The sequence below is a fragment of the Pleurodeles waltl genome, chromosome 1_2 (genome assembly GCF_031143425.1).
Source record: "Pleurodeles waltl isolate 20211129_DDA chromosome 1_2, aPleWal1.hap1.20221129, whole genome shotgun sequence".
NCBI classification, from domain to species: domain Eukaryota; kingdom Metazoa; phylum Chordata; class Amphibia; order Caudata; family Salamandridae; genus Pleurodeles; species Pleurodeles waltl.
In genome coordinates, this window is record NC_090437.1 from 98,254,935 (window position 1) to 98,273,137 (window position 18,203).

General features: G+C 45.6%; 1 protein-coding gene across 2 annotated transcripts in view; it reads right to left on the bottom strand.

Annotated features, from left to right (window-relative positions):
* The window catches only part of DNAH6 (dynein axonemal heavy chain 6), a 1,211,389-nt gene that overhangs the window by 597,137 nt on the left and 596,049 nt on the right, over nucleotides 1-18,203 (bottom strand). For both annotated transcript variants that reach the window (XM_069236637.1, XM_069236634.1), the window contains exons 37-38: nucleotides 11,849-11,992; nucleotides 9,727-9,948 (exon numbers count right to left, since the gene is read on the bottom strand). In XM_069236637.1, the coding sequence (XP_069092738.1) occupies nucleotides 9,727-9,948; nucleotides 11,849-11,992 (366 nt within the window). The remainder of the gene's footprint in view (nucleotides 1-9,726; nucleotides 9,949-11,848; nucleotides 11,993-18,203) is intronic.

Sequence of the window (18,203 nt, forward strand, 5' to 3'; positions counted from 1 at the left end):
GTGGAGCTGCCGGGGACCAACAAGGCCCAGGAGGACTCAACCCACGAGGGAGAGTCAGGGGGGACCCTCAGCGACACAGAGAGCCCAAAGATGCAAAGACATCTCCCCCAGGAGTCCCACAGGACAGGGATACAGGAGTCGCAGAAGAGCCTACACAGCACAACGGGATAAGGGTCCCACGCCACAGGAGAACCAAGCAGAAGGCTGCGCGTCACAGGAAGAAGAGCTGGGGGCTGGAGCAACCCACAGCCTGAAGATCCCTTGGAGGAGATGCAAACAACTGTCCTGCATAGGAAGACCAGGGCTTACCTCCACCAAAGTTGGACAGCTGGCAGAGAGGACCAAGGAGACTACTCCAGACCACCACCCGTGATGCAGGATCCACGCAGCTCAGGATGAGAGGAGATCCATGCAGCCGGTCGTCGTTGCAGTAGGTGCCTGCAGATGCAGGTGAATTACTCATTCACTCCAAGGGAGATTCGTTCTTACTTCTCATACAGACTGAAGACTTTCCACCCTCAGAGGATATACAGCCAGGGAAATGTTGCAGACGTTATAAGGAGCCATGGAAACAATGTTGCAGGAAGAGACTTCTTCATGGATGCAGATTGTCGGTTCCTGAAGGGTCCAGTGGATAGAAGTCGAAGTAAGGTTGCAGAAGAGTCCACTGGAATCTTGCAAGCTGAATCTGAGGACCCACCCAAGAGAGAGACCCTAAATAGTCCTGAAAGGGGGATTGGTCACCTAGCCAGGTGACCACCTATCAGGAGGGGGCTCTGACGTCACCTGCCTGGCCTGGCCACTCAGATGCTCCCAGAGGTCCCTGCCAACCTTGGATTCAAGATTGCAGAACCCAGGGACCCTCTGGAGGAGCTCTGGGCACCACCCCTGGGGTGGTGTTGAACAGGGGAGTGGTTACTCCTCTTTCCATTGTCCAGTTTCGCACCAAAGCAGGGACTGGAGGTCCCTGAACCAGTGTAGACTGGTTTATGCACAGAGGGTACCAAATGTGCCCTTCAAAGCATACCAGTGGCTTGGGAAGGCTACCCCTCCCAAGCCATATAACACCTCTTTCCAAAAGGAGAGGGTGTTACCCCCGTCTCCCAAAGGAAATACTTTGTTCTGCCTTCCTGGGCCTGAGCTGTTCAAGCAGCAGGAGGGCAGAAACCTGACTGAGGGGTGGCAGCAGTTTGGGCTGCCTAGAAAACCCTGGAAGACTGGTAGGAGCAATGCTGGAGGGTCCTCTAAGGAGCCCCCAGAGTGCATGGAGTCATACTTCCAATACTGGCAACAGTATTGTGGTATTAATCCGACATGTTTGATACCAAAGGTTCAGAGTTACCATCATATAGCTGAACATAGGTAGTGACCTATGTCCAGTACACGCATAAAATGGCGTCCCCGCACTCACGAAGTCCATGAAAATGGCACTGGAGTTCATGGAGGCACCCCTGCTACTGCAGGGGAGCCCTCACACACAGGTACTTGCTCCCTGCCCTCTGGGCTAGGAGGATCTGCCATAGGGGTGACTTACAGTGACCTGGTGCAGTGACCTGTAGAGAAAAAGGGTGCATGCACCCTTTCACTCAGGCTATAATGGCAGGCCTGCATAACATTTTGCCTGGGCTCCCCATGGGTGGCATAATACATGCCTCAGCCCATGGGTATCCCCTGGTACTGCAATGCCCTGGGTGCCTGTATACCATTTACTAGGGACTTACATGGGGGCACCAGTATGCCATATGTGGGGTGAAAATGGTACAGGTTACCAAGTTAGAAGGGAGAGAGCATAATCACTGGGGTCCTGGGTAGCAGGATCCCAGTGAACACAGTCAAACACACTGACAACAGGCAGAAAATGGGGGTAACCATACCAAGAAAGAGGGTACTTTCCTAGAACATTTAATAAGAGATAACTTTTGTTTGGGAGTCAGGTAGGAATATCCTGGGTCACATAACTAGGTGTAGTTGGCAGTTGGCTTTGTGTACTCCTCACAGACAGTATCACAACAGAGAGTCTGGGTGATGGCAGGATTGGCCATCCTGGCTTTATTGGGGGGGTTTAGCGGTCATCTACCACAATTCCACGCCTAAGGTGCTGGACCAGCACACTCACAAAGGACTTTATTCTAGCCTGTTGTGCCCCCAGACAGATTGGGACCAGAACAGAGAGGCAGGAAATTCCAGAAACCTCTGTGAGGAAAAACTCCAGAAGCTGTTCTGATTTCAAAGGTGGCAACAAGTATAAGAATGGGACCCTCAGACATCAACCCGTGGATACTACAGAAGAAGGACTGCCCTGCTGACAGAGGACTACACTGCTGCTTGAGGCCTGCCTGCTTTCTGAGAAGGAAGTGACTTCAAAGGTCAACTGAGTGATCTCCTTTTCTGAGCTACAGACACAAAACAACCTCCAGAGGCCTCTCTGCAACTGCCCAGCAGACCTGCTACAATTGGTCCTGCCTGGACCTGAAACTGGACCTGCCTGGGCCCTGCTTGCCTTTGATGGAGTGAGTTCCTGATCCGCAAGAGGTGCCTTTTGAGCCCTGGACCCTTTACGTGGCATCAGTTGAGCTCCTCCTTGAAGAAAAGGAGAATCCCTGAAGCTTTGGGCTCTTGGTAACCGTGAACGGGCCCGTTCTCGAAAAGATCTTGCCTCCCATACCGACCACCATCGCAGTCCTCTGGTGAACCTGATTGTTTGCGCTACATCGGCCGGCAGAAACGACTGGCAACGCAAGATCTGCACTTTGCTCTACAGCATTGACAGCCCGCAGTGAAAGCCAGCCCGCCTCTCCAGCAACAACCATCTCCGTTGTCCAACTGGATCTTTGCACTACAGCGACAACCATCCATGATGCCCAGCCTGCTCTTTGCGCTACAGTGACAACCACCCACATCGCTTTCCCTGCTACTTTCGGCCTCCTCCAGCACAAATAGAACTCTTCGACCTGGAGGGTAAGGGCAACTTTTTCAGAGCGACTAACCTAGTCCCTGTATCTGGCATGCACTCCACTGCGGTCAATTTGAGCCTGTGACTTGCATGACCAGAGAACTGCGAGTGGCGCGTTGTGCTTTTAGGCCATATACTGACCTGAAACCTTTAAAATTGTATATATCCAGTCCTATTGATTGGATTCTTGTCAGTTTACTGTCAAATAATTTATTACATTTTACTCTATTTTAAAACTGGTGTGGCATTTTTCGTGTGGTGTTTTCACTTTATTGCTGTTTGTGTGCTGCAGTAATACTTTACACATTGCCTCTAAGTTGAGCCTGACTGCTTTTGTGCCAGGCTACTAGAGGGTAAAGCACAGGGTAATTTAGTGACTCCTTGTGGTTCACCCTGACATAGATTGTGACTGTTGCTTGAATACAGTTTTACCCCCTCAACCAAAAGCCCAATTTCTCACAATATGGGAATCTATTTTTACCTAGATCACTGAAACTAGTTTCCATATGCAAATGTGTGTCATTAGTTTGAAGGTTGTTATTGTATACTACACTTCATGTAGGCTTCCTTTTGCCTTTTGGATTTGCCTTCTTGTCTTTATTGACAGCGTCTGCATCCCACAACCTTACATCTTACAGTGGGGTTTCTTTCTTTACGTGTCCCTCACTGGTGTCAACACCTAGAATGGGGGGATTTTGTACATCCCTGGATATTGGGGTGAGCTGGCGAAGCCTTTACCACCTCAGCCATTAGGGAGGGCCACGGTGTTACTGCACGGAGGCAAGTCTTCTTTGGAATTACATAACATTGGCACAACAGGAGGCAGATCACCAGGTGTTTAAAGTCCCTGCAGCTCCGGTGTTGACTCTTTTGGATATTTTATCACTTGTCCTATCCTGAAGAAAATTCAGCAAACCATCCCATACAAAGCAATAAGTGCTCAGATGGTCATTCAAAAAGGTATGGGAACCCTAATGGGCAAAGCAGACATCATATGGGCTTTCAGGCACTTGGCAGTGCACCCCAACAATCAACATCTGCTAGGATTTTGGGTGGATAAGAAGTATTGTTATCTGTGCCCAGGGACTGCCTAGGGACTGTGTGGTATTTAGAGTCATATCCAAAATATTTGACAGGTGATTTGGTAATGGTAGAAAATGTAACGTTTCTTATCATCAGTTATTTAGATGATTTATATTTGCGTCGTTCGGAGACACAGAGGATTGCATGGAGGCATTCAAGAAGTTGTCACAAAGTTGGAAGTAGAAATATTAGGAATTGAAGCTCATACGTAAAAAAGACAGTCTTTCATCGAGAAGTAAGGTTCCGTTTGAGGCACTGAAGTTTATGCTGTTGCACTTGCAGTCTTTTCTCAGCCATTGACCTTTGAAACCAGTGCCATTTCACTAGGAGTTCATTTTCCAAGAAACAAACCAGGAAAATAATGGAGCATAGGCACAAGTCCCATTTTACTGAACTGTAAAAGGGACTAAAGGACAGCTTGAGAACATGGAAAGAACTTAGGTCTGATTTCAATGGTACGTCTGTATGCAAAGGAGATGTTTAGCAGCCCTTGGGGCAATATAGTGGGAAAACATGGAGATAGTTAGTTTTGGGGAAAGCCTTTGACATTGCAGTGTCAAATCCAACTTGAGTATCAAAGCCTGCTTGGTGGTTCTGCTGGGTGTATTTATAACGTGTTTGAGCACTTAAAAGGCAGAAGACAGGATGCCAGAATAATTCTTGTGTGTCTGTTTTGTCTGGTTGCGGAAGGACCTGCTTTGTCCCACCAGAATTCTCTCTCTGGGTTTTACATATAAAACTTTGGGCAGACTTGAAAGGACAGGAACAGGATAGCAAGATAATTCTTGTGTATCTACTGTCTGAATGCTGATAAGTCCTGCTTTGTTCTATTAGACATTTGTCTCTGATTTTAATGTGGGTGCAGGGGCTGCCCCAAACTGGGATTTTAATGTTAGATGTGGGAGGAGACTAGGAGTACCATAGTACATGCCCCACAAAACCCCCAGCCCTCAGCGACTATGTTTAGTGTGGCCAAAGACTTTCACTACCTTGAAAATGCCCAAGGTGGGTACGGGTGACCCCAGGAACTCTTATCCCATTGTTTAGGGTGTGCTCACGAGTCATTCTCACCCAGAAGCTTGTGCCAAGCATAAATGCGGCATCTCCAGGCACTCACTGCAGAACACTTCCTGGGCCCGAGGAAGAAGAAAAGAGGACTGTACCTGCTGTCCGTGACCTCAGAAAAGCCATGAAGGACTGGACCTGCTTTCTCTTGTACCCAGGACAAAGAAGGATCATAAAGCTGGCCTTTGGTGCAAGCTACAGGATTACAACAAGCTACAAAAACCTTTCCTGAAACTGCCCAGCTAACCAGTGGTAACTGGATCTGTACTAAACCCTGGTGTTGGCCTTCGCTTGACACCCCGTGAGTCTCCAATTGCCTCATTTAAGGTCCTCAGGGGTCCGCTAAAATTATACTCTTGTGGAGGAATGGGACTTAAATGGCTAAAGTCAGAAGGTGAAATAATTTTACCAGGATGAGCCTGGTTGGTGCATCCAATTCAGGCTCCATTGCGGTCAGTGTCAAATTGGCTTTTGTGCACCTATCTATACTGGGGCACAGTTATGCAGCTCAGAGAATAGGAAATGCACCACACTATAAATTCACATACTAGATAGCCATATGAAAATCCACAAATATATACCCTTAACTGCAAAACGTATATATTTAAAATTATCTCTCCATTTAGTGCATACAACTCATTAAAATAATTTTTACTCACTCCACTGTTGTATAACTATGTTGATCATGCTTATAGCCAAAATTATATATTCATAAAAACATATTGCAATTTCAATTTAAAAAAATAAAAATACTCTATCAGATAAATATATTTTCACTTTCACAATAAAAATCAATCAAATCACACTGTCACTAAAGATGTAAGGAGACCCTCATTTAGGGTCAGTGGTGTGTGGTATGGTATCTAGTATAGCTTAGGACTGGGTAATATCTCATGCTCAATTCAACAATCCTGGTTGGACTCTCGGAGGGTAGGTTGTGAGAGGATTTTCTCCTGATCAGATATTAAATATTTCAGCAGACTGCTAGTCAATTATAGGCCGTAACAGCTGGATTAAGTCGCATTTTCCGCATCTAGGTTTACCACAGATGGTTCCAGGCAACAAGTTTTCTTGTCATATAACAATTGGGTTAGTCCAGTGGCTTGCACTAAGGAGTATGAGTTTCAGTTATGAAGCACCTCCACAGAATTAAAAAAGCTGGAGTAAGATAAATTCTACCTGTAAATCCCGGAGACACATCGTCAGTAGTTTGAAGACCTATAATGGGCTCCCTATTACAGAAGAACTATTTTTAAAATAATCTGCATTATACACAAGGCATTACACAAAAAACGACTTGTGTTTGTACACGACTCCTAAGAGATACGATCGTAAAATAACACTTTCTACATTAGCACCCCAACTAATCAGAACTCTGTATAATAAGAAAGTACATGGTAGCACCACCAGCTTCGTCCAAACTGCTGTGCGATGGAGCACGAGTAAATGATCCTCCATCAGACGTTCTTTTAATGGTGGCATTGAAGGAGGAAAAACTGGTAGGGGAGGGACTAGCCCTTCTGTATGATTTGCAAAACCCATTTGTCCGATGTTATGGACCGCCAGTTCCTCCCTCCAATTGGACATGAGTGATCTTGCAGAACCATACTAGGAGGCCTTGGGCGCTGTGGAGGAGGGCAGCTGGGTGGTGGGCGACCTCTGGCAGACCCTCTGAGTCTGAAGGTACCACAACCTTGTCCTCGTACTGGATGTTGAGTTGACAGTGGATGGTGGCTGATTGGTGGCTGGCCTGGTACCACACCCCTTTCGAAGCCTTAAAAGGGATGAAAGGCAGACTGTTGGCAAGCGGGCGCTGAGTGGCCCAAGGATCTGGCCATAGCCCAAGAGTCTTTGAACCGCTCAAGAGCCCAGTCTGCCTTTTCTCCAAATAGGCATGAGCCATCAAAAGGCATGTCCATAAGGTTCGCCTGGACATCCCCCAAAAAGCCAGAAGTACGAAGCCAGGCGTGGCGTCAAAGGGTCACCGTTGATGAAATCGCTCTGCCCAGCGAGTGGGTCGTGTCCAAACCACATCTAATCATAACAGCTTGTGAGAGAGTGTCCCGTATGCTCTCTGGAACTTGAGGCAGCACCTGTGCCACTGTATCCCATAAAGTATGGAAAAACGGACCAATAGGCATGAGGTGTTTACAGACCTCAATGCCAAGCTGGAGGAAGAAAACATCTTCTTCTAAAGTTGGTCCAGCCTCTTGGATTCCCTATAGGGGGGAGTGTAAGGGAAGGCACCATGGGAAGTGGAGGCTTGGACCACCAAGCTCTCTGGGGTAGGGTGTTGGGTGAGGAAACTAGTATCATTGGGAGCTGGTCTATGGCAGCAGCTGATTGTCCTATTAACAGGACCCCGGGTGCTGGATTTGGACCATGTTCCCAGCAGGACATCAGTGAGGACGTCATTAAAGAGTAACATCAGTTCCGATGTGGAAACCCCTGGCTGAAGCACCTCAGTCAGGAGGTTAGTCCGTAGGCAAATCTATGTCCAAGACCTCAGCTGCCCTATGAACCACTATAACATATGAAGCCCCTTCCTCTGTAGCCACATTAGAAGGTAAGGGCATGCCAGTATCTGGAGAAGTATCCAGTCCACTAGCTTCCCCTAGTTCCTCATACCAGTCCATATGCTCCAAATCATATCCTAAAGGGTCATGGGACCACTCCCATTCCTCCCCTGTACCTGGCATATCAAAATAAGCCTCAGGCACCGACCTGGCCCCTGTTGGCGCCATCGAAGTTGGAATCAGCGCTGTACGACGTCGTTCCAGCTCCGGATCATCTGGCGTGAGGATGGGGCTCCTCACCGCCGGTGGGCTCTGGCAGAGCAGGGAACGTCAACGTCGGGAACGACGCCTGAGGAGGCCGACTGTGTGCACTCAGTGCTGTTCTGGATCCGGTATCAGATCCAGGAGTCCCCAACAGTGCTGAGGCTGAAGTGGCCGGTGTGGAATCCGATGAGATCCCTGCCAACTCTGGGGAGCCCGAAACGCACCAGCAGGGGTGGCCTGCTCCAATATGAGACACATGGCTTTGTAAAACTCCCTGAGTTGAGCAGGGGTTGCTCCAGTTCCCAGAAAGGGGCGAGAGCTGAAGTAGGCCCTGGCACTGGTTCCGCAGAACCATGCTCAGAATGTCGACGTTCGAGAGATGCCTCATCAACTGACGAGCATGACAAAGTCGAAGTTCGCTTGGACTTCTTCTTGTGCATCTTCCCTGAGTGCCCCTGAGGAGCTTGAGTGTGAAGAAGAGGACTTAGGGCTCCTGGAGCGGTCCCACGACCTCCTCCTCGAATGGGACCGTGAACTCCTAGGAGTTGCTCCAACCAAAGTTGACTGCCGAGCCGCCATGAGCTTCAGAGACCACTCTCTCATAGCTTTCGGGGCCACGGCCCTGCAGTCGGAACACAACTTTGAGTCGTGGTCTCTGTCGAGGCACCAGAGATATACCTGATGGGGGTCCATCACTGACATGGCGTGATGGCATGCACCACACGACTTGAACCCCGTCTTCCTTAATGAAATCCTCGCGCAGACTCAAAAAAGTGTTGACAAAAAGGTTAAAAAAAAAAAAAAAGGCCTGCCAAAAAAAGAAAAGGGTGGCTCGAATGAGGACCTGCACTTAACTAGCGCGGCAGGGAAAGAACTGACATATGCGCGCCGGGGTGGTGCCTTTATATGCTACCGTGACATCACAGACGGCTCCAACGCCGTTGACGCCATGCGGATGTGAACGATGCTACCTGACGGCGCGCGCAGGGTACTGCTCAGCAAAAAATTGCAGATTCCAAGTTGACGCCAGGAAATTCTAAGGTAAGGAATCTGCAGTTAGAAGTCTCTATCAGATAGACCATTTTTACTATGCTATCCCCTCCAGTTTGATTTTTACTATGCTAGCCCTGCAGCACACAGGGAAACATCCATAAAAACTAAGAATTATTCAACAACTACAAATAACCTCAAATGTCCTTCCATCATCATCTCTTTGAAAAGAAAACAAAAGACACTCCTCAGTGCTATGTAAACCACAGCAGAAAGCACAGGAATGCCACAAACTGCACAATAACTGTCACTAGTAAATTAATGGTTAGCTCTCCGCGAGCAGGAACACGCTAATGTTTACTTCTAATAAAAAAACTTACAGCCAGCTAAGGAGCTGTGAACCACTGTTTCATAAATTCCATCATACATGACCCTTTCATCCCAAATGTGTATATTTCTCGCTAAAATATTAGACTAAGAATTAGCTACAAACTAAGTGAAAGAGAAGGCATTATCCCAATCTTCCTTCTTCAGTCATTTAACTGCCTAATTGAACACAAATTATAGCTTTAAATGATCACATCCAGAATAAATTCCAGTGATATATACATACAAATGTGGTGATCTATTTTTAGAAGACAATAACGCTAAACATTTTATCAGACGGAACGAAATAAACCACATCTAACCTCCAGAGAAAATATTTTGAGGACTGGTAGTTTCCTCCATCTATGGCTGTAAAACAAAATCATGTTCCTAATAACCTGCCCCGAGTGAGCGTTTGTGCCAAATGATTGTTTTAAAGTAATAAAAAGAATGAACGTTGGCGAAGAAAAACGTTTCTGAAATACTGACCTTACCGACACCTGTTGTTCCAGTGAACAGCACAGAATGTTTAACGGCTAATAATTTTTCCAGTAAGTAGCCAAAGCGTACAGTGTCAGTTGTTGGAACAAGCATCTCAAAAAATGGGGTCTCCTCGCTGTATTTGAAACTGGGAATAATTCGGTCCCATGGCTCCAGACGTCTGGTGTCATAATCCATATACACACCCCATAAATCTCCAGTGACCGGAAGCTAGAAATCAAAGAGCCATACCATGGTTAACAATGCAACACCAGAAAGCATGAATACATCGCAAGAGTGGCTTCTATACTCGGTTAGTGATACTTTCTGGATAAACAGTTTAACACTATTGCAGAGTAACTCAACATCCAATCACCTGTGACAATGAAGAACCAACCATAAGCCAGAAGCTCAGCAGTATCCATAACTTAGTATTCTCACTACTCTGTCTTCTGCGCCCCAGCCAAACAGCCCTTCTTTTCTTGAGTATAATGTTCTACAGGTAATCCTTATTTTTATCATAGGTTAGATGAATATGGAGAAGTAAATGTACTTTTCTAGACTTAATGCTTAAATTGATCATATACTTTTCCATTCTCCGTGTTTCTGGTGCGCTTTTCGCCCCTGACCCAGCCACCACACCTTAGTGGTCTTCCACATTGCTTCTTGGCAGTTCCAGCAGCACTGCACATGCAAGGAGGCCAGCTAGTATTTTCAGAGGTAATGCACATCAGCCTAGTTGCTACCCGTGCAAGCTCCGCTGAGCTCATTCCTTTTTCAACTGCTTCCCATGTTTCTCTGGAAACCTTGGAGCTGTTAAGCCTTGAGGAATTACACGGGCTTTCCATCTGCCTGGCTTCTATGTTTTAAAGGGTATGGAATGTAGTGATCTGAAAAAAGAGTACTAAGGCACAATTTCTTACCTGCACATAAATAATCGAGATCAACAAAGAAAATCAAACATTCAGACTTCCAAGATACATGGTCCTATGGCAAGCAAGTTGAAACAACTTTCCACAAAGATATTTGAGAAACAAACTAAAAAATACTTTGACTCACTACATTTTAGGGAATGGCAGCTTCTGGCACCGAGATAATAAAAGCCGTAGTCAGCCATTTAGGCCAAACTTCCATACTCCCACAATACACTAGCAATCCCTTTGCGCTGGCAGCTGTCACACTAGTCATTCTGTTAAACTGGGGTGCCCAGCCTAGGAGGGCAAGGTCCAAGCCAGATTTTCAGGATAGCCACATAAAATATTGGAAATCATTCAAAAAGTCCGTGTTTATCCTGATAATCTTCCCTGGACCCTCTCCTCCATGGCCTAACTAGGTCATTCCTGACTTAAACATACAAGCATGAATCACTGTACTTTGTTCTAGGGACTTAAACATTAAAGAGGGAATCATTGCATTTTTTTCAGGCACTTTTCAAATGTTTGTTATCTTACTCATTAATCCATTTACAATTACATTTGATTCACCCAGAATTGTTTCCAGTGGTTCTGAATAGATGAAGGCCTTTCAAAGACTGCCTGGTTTCTACACCGAGGACAAGCTGATCTGCACATGCAACAAAGACATCACGACCTTGTCATTCACTTTCTACAACGTCATATATTTGTTCTGATCTTCGGAGATTTGGAAAAGATGAAGGAAACAAGGCTTGCACATTCACATGATAACTATACTGATAGCAGAATGGGCAACTGAAGTGCCATGCTCTAGTGGAGAAGAACCTCTTTGAGAAGACACTAACGTTAAATGCGTCACATTAAATATTAAAAGAAAAGAAATACCGGTGAAAATCAGGTCAAAAATGTTAAATCTTTAAAAGTTAAATGAGCATCAAATCTGTTATCAAGAAAGACCCCAATGAGACAGACACATATCATCCATTTTCAAAGATTCAATATGTTAGAAAAGGTGAGAGAGATTAAATGTACTGTAAATAACAAAAAATGTTCTGTAGTCTAGTCTCCCACTTGAAATGTATTATCGCCTAGTTCACCAAAATGAGAGTTTTATATAAGAAAAACAAGGCTTCTAACCATTTTATATATTAACTCGCACTTTCCCAAAATTGGGACGCTCCTCACTAAGTATTGTTTAATGACCCTAAATTTCTTACCTTTGCGTCAGTATTATCTTCAAATTGTTGTCTGACAAAGGTGTCAAAGGCATCCCAGACATTTTCAGTCAAATTTCCGCCCACGGACCACAAATAACAAAAAACAAATGTTTGACACACAATGCTGTTTAGACGTAATTGTTCCTGTAGAAAAGACCAAACAGATAGGGATTACAAATAGGAGATTACAAATGTGAGAAACTAAACAACTACTCTAGTTTGCAGTAGACGATTTCCATCATAGTGATTAGTAAATAATGAAATAACCATATCATTTCCCACATCAGCCTACCCTCTAAGGAACAAACAAAGTGTAGGTGACAAGGAGAGATGTTCTAGGGATGGGATGCTCGCATGGACGGGTCAAATTTGATTCCAGCAGTGTTTTTTCCGAGTCGGGTCTGCAAGCACTGGTAATTTCTAACCAGGAGGAGCGCAAAGTAATTTCAGCCAAAAAAAAATAAAAACATCACATCCATATTTGTGGGGGTCTGAAAGAAAATTGGGACTCTCTCAAATCTCCAGCCAAAAAGCAAAGGGGGTCATTACGACCCTGGCGGTCTCCGACCGCCAGGGGTAATTTGGCATCCGTACCGCCAATAGGCTGGCGGTACGGATGCCCCTATTAAGACCGTGGCGGTAGCGCCGCGGTCGCACCTCCGGGGCCGGCGGTTTCCCGCTGTTTTAGCCCCGGCAGTGATAATCCGCCAGGGCAGCGCTGCCCTGGGGATTATGACACCCATACCGCCAGCCTGTTTCTGGCGGTTTGCACTGTCAGGAAGAGGCTGGCGGTAAGGGGTGTCCAGGGGCCCCTGGGGGCCCCTGCCCAACAGGGCCCCGGCCAGCTTTTCACTGTCTGCATAGCAGACAGTGAAAAGCGCGACGGGTGCAACTGCACCTGTCGCACAGCCGCAACACCGCCGGCTCCATTAGGAGCCGGCTCCTATGTTGCGGCCTCATCCCCACCGGCCCAGTGGGAATGTCGTAATGGGGGCCGCGGGAGTGCGCCGCATTGGCGGCCGCACGGCGGTTACCGCCGCCCGCCAATGTCGTAATGACCCCCAAAGTCTCCAAATACAGCGGTCTCACATCGAATGATAAAGTTTGTGCTCATATGAAGCGGACTAATACAAACTCAATAGTTATAATAATATTTGATAGAAATGTTAAAAATAAGTTATAAAAGGTGCAATGCAGACCTTATTTTGGAAGTTATCGCAAAGGATACAACGCAGCGCAAGCAGGCATTCTTCATATGCCGAGTCCACCAGTCAAAAGAGGCTGTATCTAAGGAGCCAAGACCTGTGGTCATGACATCACTGACACTTTGTGAGGTAATATTCCAGGGAGAAGGCACTTAAAGGAATATTGCATATAATTTGCAACCCTAGCAGTAAAATATAGCCTTGCTTCAGCTGCCATGCAATTTGTAAACAATTGCTAGATAAATGCACGTATCCTAATAACATGTCGGTAAAAGTAAAAGGGACTACAATGTTGGAGTAACATTTCATTTATTTATCTAACGGGTATTTAAATAAGTTGATCACCTTAACTATTGCCTTTTTTAAAATATGAGTAATATCTTCTTGTCTGGACTTCAATAACAGTGTCTACTGAGGACACGAAGATGGTGCAATATTACTGAACCAAAGGCAGATCATTATTAGGGATGGGCAAAATATTGAGTTCCACCTGCAGAATTGGGAAAGTTTTGGCCCCTCCGTGTTATTCTTTAACGTGGAGTTCTGGACAAATTCCGCCAGTTGCCACATGGTGGAATTTTTCTTCTGCGGGGCTCCAGAATATGCAAGCTGGAGAGCGAGATTTGGTGTTCCGTAGAGTGATTTTCTAACGTGGGCAGTTGCTAGCGTTTGTGAGCTGACACAGTCAGAGGGCTGCAGTTCGAAGGAGATTAGCCACTGTTTGAGTAGATTTTCTACTTGAGCGGCAGCAACGCCAACTTGAATGGCCGAGTGCTCTTGGGCAATGCATGGTGCCCTTTGCACAGATTTAAAGGCCTGCTCACGCTACTGGAACTAAATTGCAGCGCAAGCTGCATATTTTCTGCCTGTGGATGGAATTCCGTGAAATCTTGCAGGCTTCTTCTGTAACTCCGCAGAATTTCGCTGAGTTAAACCCTGCGAGTTACAACCACCCCTAATCATGCCAAAAAAAGCAAACATGTTTTGTCTTCTACTGTGAGGTAAGAATAAACAGTCCTGCATTATGTTAACATTATCTGCAACTTATTTTCTAAAGGGAACTCTTAAAAGTCAAAAGCTTCAAATACATGCACTTTGAAATTCCCATTCGGACGAGAACTTGAGTTTACCCCAAATTCGGATGTCAAATGTTGCAAGACCACACATCCAATTTCTTTTTTTCAGCACTTATGTTTCAACACCAGCACATATTTTCAATAAGTCACAAGAAAGTGGCACTGTCTGATTTTTTTTTTTTTTTTTTAAAGCAGATCGTTTAAAAATTCTACATTCACTAAAATTAGAATCACAATACCTCACCCAAGCCATTTGTACAGCTTTAGTGACATGGAATAATTCATTGCTACATGTGTTGGAATGTAAAGGTTAGAAAGCACCTCTGGTACTAGCATTTGGCAGCTCTGGTACAATGTGCAGTGGCCTCCTGTGAAATACCTTGGCCCCTGACACTTTTCTTTTGACACTAAATAGGCACTGCAGGGCCCGTACCAGTTTCATTCAATAAAGCCTGGAGAAATCTGTGCGTGGCAAAAAGACACGTGGGAATCGGTGTGCAGGTACTCTCCATGACAAAATTAAAAACTTGGTATATTGAGAATGTTAGACCTGACAGCCTTAGGGGGGTCAACCCTAAGTTTCTGCCTGATTCTCTCCACTTTTTGGACACTGTTTTTGCTGGTTTTCCCTTTCCCCTTAAAACATGGTGACTGGTTCATACCCAATTGGCTTATTTGATCTACTTGTAAGTACCCAGTGAAGTGCACTACATGTGCCAAGGGTATGTAGATTAAATGCTGCTAGTGGGCCTGCAGCACTGATTGTGCCACCCACGTAAGTAGCCCCTTAACCATACCTCAGGGCTGCCATTGCAAGGCCTGTATGTGCAGTTTTACTGCCACTTCGACTTGGCATTTAAAAGTACTTGACAAGTATTAAACTCCCATTTTTCTACCTAAAGGTCACAACTAAGGTAGGCCCTAGGTAACCCCTAGGGCAGGGTGCTCTGTAGGTAAAAGGCAGGACATATACCTGTGTAGTTTATAAGTCCTGGTAGTGTAGAACTCCTAAATTCGTTTTACACTGCTGTGAGACCTGCTCCTTTCATAGGCTAACATTAGGGCTACCCTCATATACTGTGTGAGTGGTAGATTCTGATCTGAAAGGAGTAACAGGGCCATATTTAGTATGGCCAGAATGGTAATACAAAATCCTGCTGACTGGTGAAGTTGGATTTAATATTACTATTTTAGAAATGCCACATTTAGAAAGTGAGCATTTCCCTGCACTTAAATCCTTCTGTGCCTTACAATCCACATCTGGCTAGGTTACTTGACAGCTCTCTTGTGCATTTCACTCGGACAACCCCAAACACAGGATGGTCAGTCACACCTGCACAAATATGCATAATGAATGGGTCTTCCTGGCCTGGGAGGGTGGAGGGCCTGACACTTACATTTGAAAGGACAGTGGCCTGCCCTCACACAATAGACTGCCAACCCCCCTACTGGGATCCTGGCAGACAGGATGGAAATGAAAGGGGACCTGGTGCAGGTCTAAGCTACTATTTGAATTCTCCCCCACTTTTTGGGTATTTAAACAGGGCCTCTGACCCTATAGACTAAGACACTTCTGGACAAGATCCCACTGGTGAAGAATCTCTGAACCAGACCCTGCAACCTGCCAAGAGGAACTGCCTTGGTGCCCAAAGGACTCACCTCACTGCTTTTCTGCATAGGACTGCTGCCCTGCTGCCTTGCTGCCTTGCTGCCCTCTGGCTCTGCCGAGAAGTGCTCTCCAAGGGCTTGGATATAGCTTGCCTTCTGTTCCTTGAAGTCTCAGGACCAAAAAGACTTCATCCTTGTAGGAAAGTACCATCTTGCCTGGCATGTTACCCCCATATTTCACTGTATATACGTTATTTTAGTCTATGTGTCACTGGGACACATAGCAGCCTAAGCTGCTAGAAACACCTCTTCTACACTAATAAGGGATAACTGGACCTGGCACAAGTTGTAAGTACCTCTGGTACCCACTACAAGCCAGGCCAGCCACCTACATTGGTTGTGCAGCGTTGGGATAAGTACTTGTAACTACTTACCACTTTGTCATTGTGTACTATTTTTATAAGAGAATCATATACAAAACAGTTCAGTGTATGTACACTTAACCAAAAAGTTTTGCTTTTCTTCTCTAAAACTTTTTACAAAGTTCTGAAAAGTTTTCTAAGACTTCTAAAAGTTTTCTAAAAGTTAGAAAACTTTTTTTTCTCTTTTCTTTAAAAAGTTTTGAAACTTTTTCTTCCTTCTCACTATTTCTAAACCTTTTTGCTATCATGTCTGTAGTAGATTCAGCTCTTAAAATGGTCAATACAACTTATGACAATTTGAATTACAAGAGCCTAAGGAGTCTCTGCTTAGATAGAGGTTTAGTGATAGGAAAGAACCCTACAAAAGAATTTCTGTTTAACATGCTTATTGTAAATGATGAGTCCCAAGCTGGCACATCAGATGAGAGGTTAATAGAAGGTTCCCATTCTGACTCAGGGGAGCACCTTGAGAAAGGTAGGGAGGGTTCTGAACAGGATCTGCCCCCTAGCAGCACACCCAGTAATGTGGGTAGTAATGGAGGTTCCCATCACAGTAGGGAAGCCTTTATTCCTAGAGGACAAGTCTCTAGGGTCCAGTCAGTTAGGGACAGATCCCCCTCTGTAGTTTCCAACTTGTATTCTGTGTCTAAGCGCTCCCAACCCTCCCACCCTGAGGATAACTTGTTAGAAAGGGAACTCAAAAAGTTGAGGGTTGAAGAGACCAGACTGAAGCTTAAACAGCAACAGCTGGCCTTAGATAGGGAATCCCTAGACTTGGAGAAGGAAAGACAGAGGTTGGGGTTTAGACCCCACGGTGGCAGCAGCAGTATTCCTGATAGAAATCCTGTTAGAGAGCATGATTCCAGGAATCTGCACAAGATAGTCCCCCCTTACAAGGAGGGGGATGACATCAACAAGTGGTTTGCTGCACTTGAGAGGGCCTGTATGGTACATGGGGTCCCTCAAAGGCAGTGAGCTGCTATTTTGTGGCTATCTTTCACTGGAAAGGGTAGGGATAGGCTCCTTACTGTTAGAGAAAGTGAAGCTAACAATTTTACAGTTTTGAAGGATGCACTCTTGGATGGATTTGGCTTAACCACTGAACAATAAAGGATTAAGTTCAGAGACACCAGAAAAGAGTCCTCTCAAGACCGGACAGACTTTGTGGACTGTTCAGTGAAGGCCTTGGAGGGGTGGTTACATGGCAGTAAAGTATCTGACTATGAAAGCCTGTATAATCTTATTCTGAGAGAACATATTCTGAATAACTGTGTGTCTGACTTGTTACACGAATATCTAGTGGACTAAGATCTGACCTCTCCCCAAGAATTGGGAAAGAAGGCAGACAAATGGGTCAGAACAAGAGTGAACAGAAAAGTTCATACAGGGGGTGACAAGGATGGCAAGAAGAAGGATGGTAAGTCTTCTGACAAGGGTGGGGACAAAAGTAAAACTCAGTCTTCATCAGGCCCACAAAAATCCTCTGGTGGGGGTGGTGGGTGCAAATACTCTTCCAATATTCAACCTAAAAAGCCTTGGTGTTATCTGTGTAAAGTCAAAGGCCATTGGGAAACTGATTCCAGTTGTCCAAAGAAAAACACCAAACCTCCCACTACCACAACCCCTACTGCAAATTCTAGTGCCCCTAGTAATAGCAGTAGTCGTGGGAGCAAACCTACAAATAGCCAATCCAAGGGAGTAGCTGGCCTCACTATTGGTAATGTAGTTGGGGTTGGTCTTGTTAGGGAGACCACAGAGGCTGTTTTAGTCTCTGAAGGTGCTATTGATTTGGCCACCTTGGTTGCTTGTCCCCTAATATGGATAAGTACAAGCAACTTCCCCTAATAAATGGTGTTTAGGTTCAGGCCTACAGGGACACAGCTGCCAGTGTTACTATGGTCATAGAGAAACTGGTCCACCCTGAACAACACCTACTTGGTCAGCAGTACCAAGTGACAGACGCTCATAACAACCCCATAGCTGTTATGAATCTTAACTGGGGGGGGGGGATTTACTGGTCCAAAGAAAGTTGTGGTTGCCTCAA